At 40.8% G+C, this 14,367-nt stretch overlaps 1 protein-coding gene across 2 annotated transcripts in view; it reads left to right on the top strand.

Moving 5' to 3' along the window:
• Window positions 1-12,733, top strand: part of LOC133645119 (oocyte zinc finger protein XlCOF6.1-like) — a 31,093-nt gene extending 18,360 nt beyond the window's left edge. The window contains exons 1-3 of one of the 2 annotated variants that reach the window (XM_062039937.1): window positions 4,489-5,155; window positions 9,280-9,448; window positions 9,975-12,733. In XM_062039937.1, coding sequence (XP_061895921.1) covers window positions 10,025-11,146 — 1,122 coding nt within the window. In that variant the 5' untranslated portion in view covers window positions 4,489-5,155; window positions 9,280-9,448; window positions 9,975-10,024 and the 3' untranslated portion in view covers window positions 11,147-12,733. Of the gene's footprint in view, window positions 1-4,488; window positions 5,156-9,279; window positions 9,449-9,974 lie in introns of those variants that run through there. The other variant, XM_062039939.1, reaches the window with a different exon arrangement.
• Window positions 12,734-14,367: the final 1,634 nt, after the last annotated feature.

Below are 14,367 nucleotides of genomic sequence, written 5' to 3'. Positions count from 1 at the left end.
GAAGCAGGTGTCCTTGAGGGCCGTATCTACCAGTTTGGTATGGTGGGAGCGGCTCCACAGCCTGTGGAGAAACACAGGGCTGTTGTACGGATGGTTGGTGGATCAGCGCCCCATTTTGACTTGACCAGTTTGCGGAGGATGTTATTGCGGGTGTTAACCTTGGCTTTGTTGTTCTGAAGGTGGGTTTTAAGAGAGAGTGTCCTATCGAGTGTGACTCCAAGTTACACAGGGTGGGGGTTGGTTCAGGAGTTTGTGGCCATCCCTTGAGACGCTCAGTTCTTTTCCTGCATCTCGGTTTTTCAGGTGGAAACTACACAGCTGGGTTTGGGATGGGTTGGGTTTCAGGTGGTTGTTATTGTAGTAGGTGGACATCTCTTGGAGGGTACTTTACAGGACGGATTCGATTTTGTGAAAACTCTCTTGTTGGGTGGTGATGCAGAGGTCATCAGCGTAGATGAAACGACAGCATTTTGGGGGAGTGGTTGGTCATTGGTGTAAATGTTGAACAAGAGAGGGGCCAGTACGCTGCCTTGTGGTAGGCCGTTCTTTTGGGCTTTCCATTTGCTCTTCTTGTCGTTTAATTGAACGAAGAAGCGCCTGTTGTTAAGGAGACTTTCTACAACTTGGCAGAGGTCAAGGTCGCCAGTCATGTCCATAAGTTTCCTAATCATGGCGCGGTGCTGGGCAGTGTCATAGGTAGCGATGAGGTCTATGAAAGCTGCTCCGGTGATGAGTTTGTGCTCAAAACCATCTTCGATGTGTTGGGTGAGGTTCAGTAGCTGCCCAGCACAGGAGCGGCCAGGACGGAAACCAGCTTGATCTCTGGTGAGTTTGGAGTCTATGAGTGGTGTTAGGTGTTGGAGTAGCAGCCTCTCATATAGCTTGTAGGTTATGCACAGGAGGGAAATCGTTCTGTAGCTCTTTGGTGATGATGGGTCCTTTCCGGGTTTGGGGATAGCGACAGTCTTGGCGGGTGGGGTGGTTTTCTTTGCCATGCATGAGTTCAGCATTTCCAGGAGCCAGGTCTTTGCTTTTGGTCCCAGGTGCTGAATCATTTCCGCCAGTACTTTGTCAATTCCTGCTGCTTTCCCGGGTTTCAGCGAGCACAGTGCTGTTTCAAGTTCTTCTGGATCGAAGGGCTTGGTAAGGGCACTTGCTGGTTGTGGGTGGTCCGGTACCGCTGTCCGCCGGTATTCTCCTGTGGGTCTGCGGCGAGCTTGGCTGCGCCCGTTCAACACCAGCTGTGCTGCAACCGAATTTGCTGTGACTGTTGTAATTGTGGGTGGTGTGGTGTGGTCTGCGCCAAGGCGGCGAATCGTGGCCCACGCCTTCCTGCTGTTGTTGGTCGTGATGGTATTTTCTATCAGCTCTTTCCAGACTTGCCTGTGATTTTCCCCAACATTGTTTACTAGGATCTCTCCGAGTTCCGTGGAGGAAAAAGGGTCCTCGTAGTATGCAGTGTGATAAGCTTGGAGTAGGTCAGTATATGTTTCTGACAACCCGGGGATGTACTGGCTCTGGCATCCTCTTGGGATGTGTCGTCTGGCTGACCTTTTCAGCAGGTCTGTAAACGTGGTATAGCTGTTAGGGTGGATGCTGGGGATTGAGTCTTCAATCTCCTGTTGGTATGATGGCCAGTCAGCCTTCCGCAGGTTGAACCTTCTACGGAAGGGGACGGTTGTTGCTTGGAGAACGGATCGAATGGTTATGGTGATGGGTCGGTGTTGTGAGTGGGGGATGGGGTCTAGGACCTCTTTCACTGCTCTGAATGCTAGTTCGCTGCTCACACAGACAAGGTCTGGGTTATATCCTTGTTTCCATCTGGCGCTATGGAAGGATTTTGGCAGTTTGGCGTCATGGAGCAGGGTCAGTACTTACAGTGATGGGCAAGCTACTTGGAAAATGTAGTAAGCTAAGCTACAAGGTACTCTCCATTAAATGTAGCTAAGCTACAAGGGAAGCTATCCTCTGAGAATTGTAGCAAGCTACACGGCAAAAGTAGCTTGCTACATTTAACTGAATTTCTATATATGAGCCCACATGTATAATATCAATGTTAATGTAACTGAGCGTGTACAAATGGACCCAGTAAAGGTCTGTTACTATTAACTATCTGTCATTTAGCTGGGTACACCCTACAAATACCTGTGTCCTTGAGCAAGGCACTTCACCCATGCTCCTGATGGGCCGTGGATAGGGCCTTGCGTGGCAGCTCCCGCCATCAGTGTGTGAATGTGGAAATAGTGTCAAAGCGCTTTGAGTACCTTGAAGGTAGAAAAGTGCTACACAAGCACCCCACTGTATGTATTTATTTAGTTTGCCTTTTCTTTGGCCCACCCCATAATGTTATTTGTTTTTTGTACCTACAGTAAAAACAAAAAGAAAACAGCATCGACCTATATCTAATTTCCCCTCTGGGATTAATAAAGTACGATCTAATCTAATATCTTGCCAAAAAATTAAAATAAACAATGACTTGTGTGTTGTTTGGGAACAGGTGGTAATGGTTATGTGCAGTAAAACTTTTCATGAGATTACCTTAATGTGTGTTCCTTAAATTTGTGTTCCGCGTCTTCGATTAAGAGAACTGTTATGATTTTGGTTTACAGGGTAAACAACTAAAAACTAAGTTTGGGGCAATGTTTTCTCTAAACGCATACATTTGTCTTGAATATGGCCAAAGACGCGCATTATTGTGGGTTTCCTGCACGTCATCTTTATTACTTAAGTATTTTTTTTTGAGTGGTCAGCTTGAAACGGCCCTCTGTCTCCGACTCCTTCGTCATCATGTGACATGAGTGTGGGCCTCTGATTGGCCAGTCCGTAAAGTTTCACCTTAATCTTAGCCAAATGTGAGTCATCATACGAACACCAACCAATTCATGGATTTTCTGCATATTTTCGGGACCTGGATTCGCAGTCCATTGTCTCTTTTTGTAGTTTGTAGCTTTGATGTAAACTACCTAGCTACATGGGTTTAAAAGTAGCTAAGCTACAGGAAAAGCTACTTGTTAAAAAAGTAGCTAAGCTACCGCCAAACTACTGTAAAATGTAGTTAAGCTACGTAACTTAGCTACATGTAGCTTGCTGCTGCCCATCACTGAGTACTTACCATACAATTTTGAGTTCTAAAATGTTTTTTTTGTTTTTACATTGTAAGCTTAATCAAGAGTTGTGAAATCCAATCAAACGGTTATGTCTTTTAGGTAAATTTCATATTCATGAATCCAGAATATTAGCATGCAAACCAAATATTTTTTTGTATATTATTCTGAATTTAAAAATGTGTACAACTTACTACTAATAATAAAAAAGGCCAGTATAACATACATTGTAAAAATAATTATAAAAACGATCACCAACAGAGAACATTTAAATATAAAGCCTGATAATTTTAATTGCTTTTCATTTATTCAAGTTATCTCTCGCACATGTTATGTTCCTTGTTTTGTTTTTTATTAGGGACAGAGTCCCTTTGGGACAGAGGACCCTATGTATTTCTAGCGTTTTATTATTATACCGCCGCCTCTTTGAGCTGTAATTTGACCCCTTAACATGCTTCAAAACTCACCAAATTGGACACACACATCAGGACTGGCGAAAATTGCGATCGAATCCAAAAACCAAACCCCAAAACTCAAAATTGCGCTCTAGCGCCCCCTAGGAAGAAAACACAGACAAAACTGCCTGTAACTCCCAGTAGGAATGTCGTAGAGACATGAAACAAAAACCTCTATGTAAGTCTCACTTAGACCTATATTTCATACTCTGACAACCCCCAGCAAAAATCAACAGGAAATTTGCAATTCCCCCTTCAAAACAAAAGTTGTGTAAAAACAGTCACCTTTTTGCAAACATTATCTCCTCGAGGGCGTTTGTCGTGTCGGCTTCAAATTAGCACAAGAGAGAGATTGAACCCTTCTGATGAAAGAGTTTTAATTACTGCTCCGGTTTGGATTTTATGAGCCCTCAAAGTTGGTCCCGTCCATCGCTGCTTGCAGCTTTAATTTTATTTGTTTCTCCTTTGTGTGTTACAACTTCCTGTTAATGTACAAAATAATTGATTGTCGTTATTTTTAATTTGTTACATGTCTGTATTATACTGTTATTAAATCAAAGTTTTTAAAACAAACAAAAAACGATCAGTCCACGCATGCGCTAACAGTACATCACTTTCTGACTTGAAATTGTTTACGACGGAGCTTCTGCTACGTCATATTCTGTGATATTTGAATGTGTTATTAATATTTTTTATTAAAAATATAGCTTACCTATGGGTATAAAGGAACAAGAATATAAACATGAACAATTGGAACTTCCACTCGTCTGTCATTGCAATGATAGACGCACGGGGGCGCCACTGACTCCCATCGCGCAGAGCCATCGCGTATTTATTTTTTTAAATGTTGATTTGTTTTATTTTTATTTTTTAAACAAAACACTTACTGTAACTTAAATGTATATCTGGCCCTAACAAAAAGTAGACTTGAATTATCAATGTTGTGAATTGATGTATTTGATGTTAAAGTAGTAAAAAAAAAAAAGATCGATTTATTTGCTGAGCACATAGTTCAGGTTTCTGTTCGGTTCGAAAATAAATACTGTATTTTTAAGTAATGTTTGTTTTTTGTTTGTAATTTTTTATGTGACATTGTTATTCAAATAAAGATTACAAAAAAAGAAAACCATGGTAACTGTGAGGGCGGGCACGATAATAACTGCCGTAAAACAAGTTGACCAAAGTGACGTAACTTCACGCATGCGTGGACCAATCGTGTAAGAGGAAAAAACAAGATGGCGTTTCATGAAGAAGACGTTAGTGGGTCTATAATAGTTTAGTGTTCTTAATCAGTGCGTACGTGTACACAAAAATGTCGTTTGACAGAGAAAACGTCGTTAATATTTGTTTGTGTCCGATACATCGGTCAAAGTGCACTTTGACGCTTTTCGTCCGAGTTTAGCTTGTTACTTAATTAGTTTAGCATGTTAGCTGCTGTCACATCACTTAGCAGAGATCAAGTGTGAGTGTGAAGTGTTGCGAACGTACGAAGAGGACATTTCTTCAACAAAAGAGAAGAACGAACGAACGACAACTACTGGACGCTGTTTTCAAAAAACAAAGTTTATTGAAAACACAGAAGTAAACACAGAACAGGTCTGTTTACTTCTTACTACCCCATGTTTACTAACTTTATATTTCATTATTAACACTATTCTTAAACATATATATTGTCTATAGGTTGTATTCACCTGACGTCACGTTCTGCTCATTAACTATGCGAGACTAGAAGTGGTGGACCAACGAGTCTTTTGTCATAGCGTTCTGGTCGGCGTTTTGATTGATTGAGACTTTTATTAGTAGGTTGCACAGTGAAGTACATATTCCGTACAATTGACCACTAAATGGTAACACCCCAATAAGTTTTTCAACTTGTTTAAGTCGGGGTCCACTTAAATTGATTCATGATACAGAAATATACTATCAGATCATAATACAGTCATCACACAAGATAATCACATTGAATTATTTACATTATTTACAATCAGGGGTGTGGAGGGGGGGGGGTAGGATATGGACAGAGAGAGAGAGAGAAGAAGGCATAAGAAAAAGTATCTGCATTTGATTGTTTACATTTGATTATTAACAATCCGGGGAGGGTGTTAGTTTAGGGTTGTAGCTGCCTGGAGGTGAACTTTTATTGCGGTTTTGAAGGAGGATAGAGATGCCCTTTCTTTTATACCTGTTGGGAGTGCATTCCACATTGATGTGGCATAGAAAGAGAATGAGTTAAGACCTTTGTTAGTTCGGAATCTGGGTTTAACGTGGTTATTGGAGCTCCCCCTGGTGTTGTGGTTATGGCGTTAAGGAAGTAGTTTGACATGTACTTCGGTATCAGGGAGGTGTAGTGGATTTTATAGACTAGGCTCAGTGCAAGTTGTTTAACTCTGTCCTCCACCTTGAGCCAGCCCACTTTGAAGAAGTGGGTAAGAGTGAGGTGGGATCTAGGGTGGAGGTCTAGAAGTAACCTGACTAGCTTGTTCTGGGATGTTTGGAGTTTAGATTTGAGGGTTTTGGAGGTGCTAGGGTACCAGGAGGTGCATGCGTAATCGAAAAAGGGTTGAACGAGAGTTCCCGCCAGAATCCTCATGGTGCTTTTGTTGACCAGAGAGGAGATTCTGTAGAGAAATATCATTTGTTGGTTAACCTTTTTGATTACTTTGGTTGCCATTTTATCACAGGAAAGATTAGCCTCTAGAATGGAACCTAGGTAGGTGACCTCATATTTCCTGGTGATAACAATGTCACCCACTTTTATAGTGAAGTCACTGACTTTCTTAAGGTTGATGTGGGACCCAAACAGGATGGATTCTGTTTTACCCAAGTGTATGGATAGCTTGTTGTCAGCGAGCCAGGTGCAAGTTCTACAGAGCTCAGCACTGAGGATTTTCTCCACCTGTGCCTTGTCCTTGCCGGATACCAGCAAGGCAGAGTCATCCGCAAACAAAAACAATTCACAGTCGCATGCTGATGACACGTCGTTTATGTATATTAGGAACAGTAAAGGTCCCAATATACTGCCTTGGGGGACTCCACAGCTCACCGAGAGGGGGGGGGGGGCACAGTGCCGTTCACCTCTACCACCTGCTCCCTCCCTTCCAAGTAAGATCGCATCCAGCTCCATGAGGTTTTGTTAAATCCGATTGCTCTGAGTTTATCCAACAGTATAGCGTGGTTAACGGTGTCAAAGGCCTTCTGAAGGTCCAGCATGACCATGCCGCAGTATTTGCCCGCGTCCACCTCATGTTTGATTTTGGTCGGTCAGATAGAGAAGGCATGTGTCAGTGGAGTGGTTAGTTCTGAAGCCGGATTGGAATTTGTACATGAGTTTATTAGTGGCAAGGTAACTATCGACCTGTTCATAAACTATTTTCTCCATTACTTTTGAAATGGAACTGAGAATAGAAACAGGTCGGTAGTTGCCAGGTTCCAATTTGCTTCCTTTTTTAAAGAGGGGAGTTACTCTTGCTATCTTAAAATATTTTGGTACTTGGCCTTGTGTAATTGATAGGTTTATTATGTGCGTGATGATCGGGGCAATGATGGAGGCAGAGTCCCTGAGGAATCTGGAGGGAATATTATCAAGGCCGGTGGCCTTGTTTGGGTGGAGCGCGCTCAATTTTTTAAACACCTCATCAGCTGTGACCATTTCTAATTTGAAATCATCGTTGGATACTCCTAGCTTTCTGTAGAAGGCTTTAATGTGTTCTACACCAAAGCGACCAGAGTGGTGGGACAGCTTGTTGACAAGAGTTGCGGCTATGCTGGTGAAAAAGGTGTTATGTCTGCTAGCTACCTCTATTTTGTCTGTAATGAGGGAGGCACCCTCCTTGATGCTGATGTTGGTGAGTCTGGTTTTAAGTTTCTGGACCCAAACAACTTTTGCATTGAATATTGAACAAGCAAGGCTTATATAACTTTATAGTGACATGCAAAATCGAGTTTCAAATAATAATAATAATAATTAAAAAATATCAATGGCATATCAAATACAATTTAAATAAAAATTGAATGCCTCTTTTCTATTTGCAGCCTTCTGAATTAAATATCAACATTAACTTTTTCCACAGGCTAATAAATTTGAAAATAAAATAACAATGAATAAACCAACCATTCAGGACTTTAAACTGCTCAGTTTGCAACACACTGATCTAATCTGATGTGCCCAAGCCAGATACCTGCCATCTTTTCTTGGATGCTAGTTCATTAATGTCGGGGCTCAGGCTTTGAGCTGAGGCAACCTTCATTATCGAACGAAGGTGTTCATCAGTCATTATATCTCGTAGTCCACCCGGACCACAGTCTTGGGGGCGTGCCTTAAAGGCACTGCCTTTAACGTCCTCTACGAGCTGTCGTCACGTCGGCTTTTCATCCATTCTAACAACGTGCCGGCCCAGTCACATGAAATGTGCGGCTACTGTACACACACACACACGTGAATGCAATGCATACTTGGTCAACAGCCATACAGGTCACACTGAGGGTGACCGTATAAACAACTTTAACACTGTTAGAAATATACACCACACTGTGAACACATTTCGGGAGGACATCCGCACCGTAACACAACAGAACAAATACCCAGAACCCTTTGCAGCACTAACTCTTCCGGGACGCTACAAAATACACCCCCGCTACCACCAAACCCCACACACACCTTGTAGCGTCCCGGAAGAGTTAGTGCTGCAAAGGGTTCTGGGTATTTGTTCTGTTGTGTTTGTTGTGATACAGTGCGGATGTTCACCCAAAACGTGTTTCTCATTCTTGTTTGGTGTGGGTTCACAGTATGGCGTATATTTCTAACCGTGTTAAGGTTGTTTATACGGCCACCCTCATTGTAGCCTTTATCGCTGTTGATCAAGTATGCGTTGCATTCACTTGTGTGCGTGCAGAAGCCGCACCTACCATGTGAGTGGGCCAGCACTCGTTGGACTGGATGAAAAGCGGACGTGATGATTTTCGGGAGGGGCACTGAAATTTGGGAGTCTCCCGGGAGGGTTGGCAAGTATGAGAATTAGCGGTGAATGCGGTGTTACCACGGCACCGCCACTGTATATAATCGGCGGGCCAGCTCTAGTGTTAATTTGATATCGCCTCAAGGGCCAAGTGAAATTACACGGCGGGCCAAATTTGGCCCGGGGGCCAGGGTTTGACACCCATGTTCTAGAATGATACTTGTTTTTATTTCCTTTATATTTAAATTTAAAGTTAAAAGTACCAATGATTGTCACACACACACACTAGGTGTGGCGAAATTATTCTCCGCATTTGACCCTTCACCCTTGATCACCCCCTGGGAGGTGAGGGGAGCAGTGGGCAGCGGCGGTGGCCACGCCCGGGAATCATTTTTGGTGATTTAACCCCCAATTCCAACCTTTGATGCTGAGTGCCAAGCAGGGAGGTAATGGGTCTAATTTCTCGGCCAAAGGGTTTGAACTCACAACCTACCGATCTCAGGGATTGGTAGGATCTGAGTTATGGTTAGAACTAGTGCCATTATGCACTTATCTCCAACCTTAACCATGAGGTTAAGGTTGGAGATAAGGTTTAGATTTAATAGGCCGACATGTACACAGGAAAAAATGGTTACTCACTTTACACCAGTTAGTGTAAAGTTAAGAATGCCTCGATCAATGCTGGCTCGTACTTATAAAGGCTTTACAAATCGCTCCCATCAAATTTCAAAACCTGTTGATTTTACTCACTGTACCACTTTCCAGAGTACCACCACCTTATAGGAAGAGGAGGAACTGTGGATCACTGAGGAGAGAGAGTGTCTTCCCGGGCAGGAGGAGACTGATCTCACTAAGTTTCCACTGACCGTTGTCTCTGTCAAGACTGAAGACCATAAAGACAAACCTGAGTTCTCACAGCTTCATCAAAGTCCAAGTAAGCAGAATATCCAGATATCATTTTATTCTCAGGGCCTTCAATCGATCACAACTGGACTGTTCAGTTTGTCTCAGAAGACATTTGGCCTCTCATCCAAGTAGGTTCATCAGTTCATGCTCAGACTTAAAATCTTAAATATAATCATTTGTATTTAAGGCCACAGAATGTCTTAATTCTTATCAAAATGTCATAAAAAGTAATAAATATGTCCTTGAAAAGTCTTAAAAATGTTTGTATTTAAAATAAAGGCATAAACTAACTAGCTGTACAGCCTGGTCATAATTTATGGAGCAGTGCTGTGTATGTTTACAGCAAAGTTGAACTAGAGGCGGCCCCAACTTGTTCTTTTCCTGTAAATAATGTTGTAAAGAGCGCAGTGTTTGTCCCCCACTGAGATTTTAGGCCAGTCCATACAATAACTTGGTTTTCTTTGGTACATGTATGTGAATGTACTGAATGCCTCATGTGGCTGAGCAAATCTGAACATTTCTAAAGCATGTGTTTGTCTTCTTGTGTCCTGCAGGCGTCCGTGAAGAACATCCTCTCCCTTAACGGCAGAAGTGGAACTTTAAAATGGAGCAGGAGGGGCCACAAACCCCCTACATTAAAGAGGAAGAGAAGGCGCCACAGCCCCCTCACGTAAAAGATGAAGAGGAGGAACACAGCATCAGAAGGAAGGGAGAGCGGCTTGAAGTGTTGGAGGAGTTCCCAGTGACTGGTAAGATTGAATCAAATAAGATTAAAGGTGAAAATGAGGAGAAGAGAGAGGCGGAGCCTCCAAGCAGCTCAACTCAACACATGACAACAGAAGCTGATGGAGACCACTGTGGAGGATCACAAGTCGACAAGATCTTCGCTCCACTATCAGATAGTGACGACACTGATGATGAACACTCTGATGCTGATAAGACATGCCACACTGACAACACACACTTAAAATGTTCTCACTGTGGCAAAACTTTTAATCGGCATTCTCATCTAAAAGTACACATGAGAATACACACTGGAGAAAAACCTTTTAACTGTTTAATTTGCGGTAAAGCTTTTTCACAAAGTCAAACATTGAAAATACACATGAGAACACACACTGGAGAAAAACCGTTTACCTGTTCAATCTGCGGTAAAGGTTTTGTACAAAGACAACAATTAAAAGTGCACATGCGAACACACACTGGAGAAAAACCTTTTACTTGTTCAATCTGTGGTAAATGTTTTGTACAAAGACATTATTTAAAATTACACATGAGAAAACACACCGGAGAAAAACCTTTCTGTTGTTCAATCTGTGGTAAAAGCTTTATAAAAAGTCCCAGTTTGAAAGTACACATGAGAATACACACTGGAGAAAAACCTTTTAACTGTGCAATCTGCGGTAAAGCTTTTTCTCAAAGTCAAATATTGAAAGTACACATGAGAATACACACTGGAGAAAAACCTTTTATCTGTCAAATCTGTGGTCAAGGCTTAGTACAAAGGCACCATTTGACAGTACACATGAGAAAACACAATGGTGAAAAAACGGATTCCTGTTCAATGTGCAACAAAAGCTTTGCTGACCGATCAACACTTGTAAAACACATGAGAATACACACCGGTGAGAAAGTGTTTAGTTGCAGTGTGTGTAATGAAAGTTTCGCTTATAAGTACCAGTGTAGGAAACACAAGTGTGCTGGTGAGAACAGCAGCAGCCAATGAAGCTCCAGGATTTTCAATAAACTGTCAACTTTTTGTTACCTGTGACTTTCTAACAACATCAGCACATATATCATGTAAGACATCATTGTTTGTGTAACACAATCTTGTTTATTTGCTTTTAACCTCTTTTTCAAACTTTTTTCGCCAAGTACCACCTCAGAAAACACTTGGCTCTCCAAGTACCACCGTAATGACCAACATTAAATTAAAGCAGCATAGTAGGCCTAAGTATTCCTTACAAACAAGGAAGACGTTTTATTTAACAATTATATTTAATATTTTTGGCCACTGTAACATTACACACAGTTTGAACAGTAACTGTAAGGAAGGGATAGTAGTTCTTTTAGAGTTGGGACACGATGGACAGATTCCGGCCAGAGAATCCTTTAATCATCTTTATTGCTGAAAGGTAGATGTGAATGTGTGTGGTTTTGTGTGTGTGGTCTAAACAAATAAAGAAAAGAGGAAAAATTACAATCCAATTATATACTCATTAATATGCAGCAATATACATGGATATGCATACATAATATAACATAATATAATATAATATAAAGGTGTGCATAACAACAACATATATACTGCATTTAACTATGTATGAACTTCCAACAAGTTTCTAAGCTTCAGAGCCATACATGGCGATTATGTGGTCTCTGTCGCCATCTAAAGGCCAAACTCCGCCATCGCAGTTGCAATGACGTTAAATAAACTACACGTGAATGTAAACGCCGTCAACGAGACTAATTAGCTCTCAATTGACCCAAAAACAACTGATCTTAGCATACAATGCACCAAACATTTGCAGAAGTAGCAAGGCACGACAGTCAGTTCAAATGCTGTAACAGTATGTGACGAAACTTACATTTAGTCGTCAACGCACACAAGGCTGGCTGCCACCACTGATTGAAACCGGCTATTCTGACAAAGACGTGCTTTAAAGGGGAAATGACGTCACAGATTGACCTATCAACCTAAATGCATAGGAACATTACAAAACAGGTTAAAGGCACACAATAGGCTTTCGTACAGTAACTGTTCGAATATAGGGGGGAGACGTGATTATTAGGCGTACCACCAAGTGGTACATGTACCACAGTTTGAGCTTTCGAAATAATGAAATGTCACATATTTTCATTTCCCCCGCAACCCCGAAAGGGGCAAGCGGTAGAAAATAGATGCATGGATCGATATTTTCATTTCTAATTGTAAAGGATTTTATATATGAACTCATTTATATGATACATATTTTACATTTGTTCATACCTTTGCTTTAGAGTACACATAAATCTCTTAGTTAATATTTACAGGTCCACATCTGAAACATTTTCTGGACCAGTTCTGGAAGCATATTATTTACTTAATACATCATTTGATCGTTTACTTTTAAAATGTGCGCTTATCTTGATCATTTGTTGGGTCTCAATAATCCATTCTAGTAATTATCTTTATTACTCTCCTTTATGATATGAATATTGTTTTGTGATTGTTTTATATGTATGTCCCCAGTCCTTTGTACAATACGCAGTGTATGCTTCAACAATAAATGTAGTCAATATTTCTTGAGTATGTATTTTGTTGTATTTAATTTTGCAGTCATTTTTGATACGTTGTTCTTTGTATGATCTTGATGCAGTTCCCAACTCAGTTTTTCAGCTATAATAAATCCTGATATATTTAGTTTTATTGAAGTTTAGTGACATATTGATGTCCAGCCATCTTTTTATGGCCAACTTCTCTCTTTGTAAATTAAGATCCGAGCTAAGTCAAGCCGTAATAAAGATGAAAAACTGAAAGTTATCATACTCATAATTCTATATAAGTACACTCAATACCAACATTTCAATCTTGCGACAAACGTAGCAACTTTTGGGGGATGTTTTGGAGACATGAAAGAACGTATCACACTGCAGTTGACAGTACAGACGTCCCAGATGCAGTCAGAGCAGAGAGAAGAGCAACATTAGTTGTGCATCGTTCATGTTAATGAGCCAGTCAGTAGATCAAGTTAGTCAAATTCCTTGTGTGTTATAAACATGCTCGGCAAATAAAGCTGATTCTGGTTTATGTTTGGGTGTTCTGGCGAAGTTGGTAGAGTGGCTGTGCCAGCAATCGGAGGGTTGCTGGTTACTGGGGTTCAATTCCCACCTTCTACCAACCTCGTCACGTCCATTGTGTCCTTGAGCAAGACACTTCACCCTTTGCCTCTGATGGCTGCTGGTTAGCGCCTTGCATGGCAGCTCCCGCCATCAGTGTGTGAATGTGTGTGTGAATGGGTGAATGTGGAAATACTGTCAAAGCGCTTTGAGTACCTTGAAGGTAGAAAAGCGCTATACAAGTATAACCCATTTATCATTTATTTATTTATTTGTTCTGCGCATTTGATGTGGACTCTTACTGACACCTTGTGGCGAGGTTAGGAATTTTGGATATTGGAAAAGAATCACCCATTTACTTTTGATTGTCTCTTCTCCCGGTTGTTTTGGACTAGTAATTGTTTAGTACTTACCATACAATTTTGAGTTGTAAAAAAAACATGGATTTGTTTTTACATTGTAAACTTAATCAAGAGTTGGAAAATCTAAATGAACGGTTACATTTTTAGGTAAATTTCATATTCATGAATCCAGAATATTGGCATGCAAACCAAATGTTTTATTCTGAAATGTAACAATGTGCACAACTCACTAATAATGAAAAGGGAAAAGGCCATGATAAAAAAATATTTTTATATTTATTTTTTTATCATGGCCAATCACAATCAAAGAAAATGTAAATGTATTTGTTTTGATTGTATTCTAGTGTTATCCCTCGCACATATTATGTTCCTTGTTTTGTTTTTTGTTTTGTTTGTTTCTCCTTTATGTTTGTGTGTTACAACTTCCTGTTAATGTACAACATACTTAAATGTCGTCATTTTAATTTGTTACATGTCTGTATCATACTGTTACTAAAAAAGGTTTTTGAAAAGAAACAGTCCACGCATGCGCAAATGCTACGTCACTTTATGACTTGAATTTTTTACGACGCAGCTTCTGCCACGTCATATTCTGTGATATTTGAATGTGTTACATAATAGCTTATTTGGGGGTATAAAGGAACAACAATATAAACTTCCACTCGTCTGTCATTGCAATGATTGACGCACGGGGGCGCCACTAACTCCCATCACGTATTTATTTTTTAAATGTTTTTTTTTTTTAAACAAAAAAAACACTTACTGT

Source organism: Entelurus aequoreus, linkage group LG28 (assembly GCF_033978785.1).
Source record: "Entelurus aequoreus isolate RoL-2023_Sb linkage group LG28, RoL_Eaeq_v1.1, whole genome shotgun sequence".
NCBI lineage: Eukaryota > Metazoa > Chordata > Actinopteri > Syngnathiformes > Syngnathidae > Entelurus > Entelurus aequoreus.
Note: the sequence above shows the minus strand (reverse complement) of the source record. Positions and strands in the feature narration are given on the sequence as shown.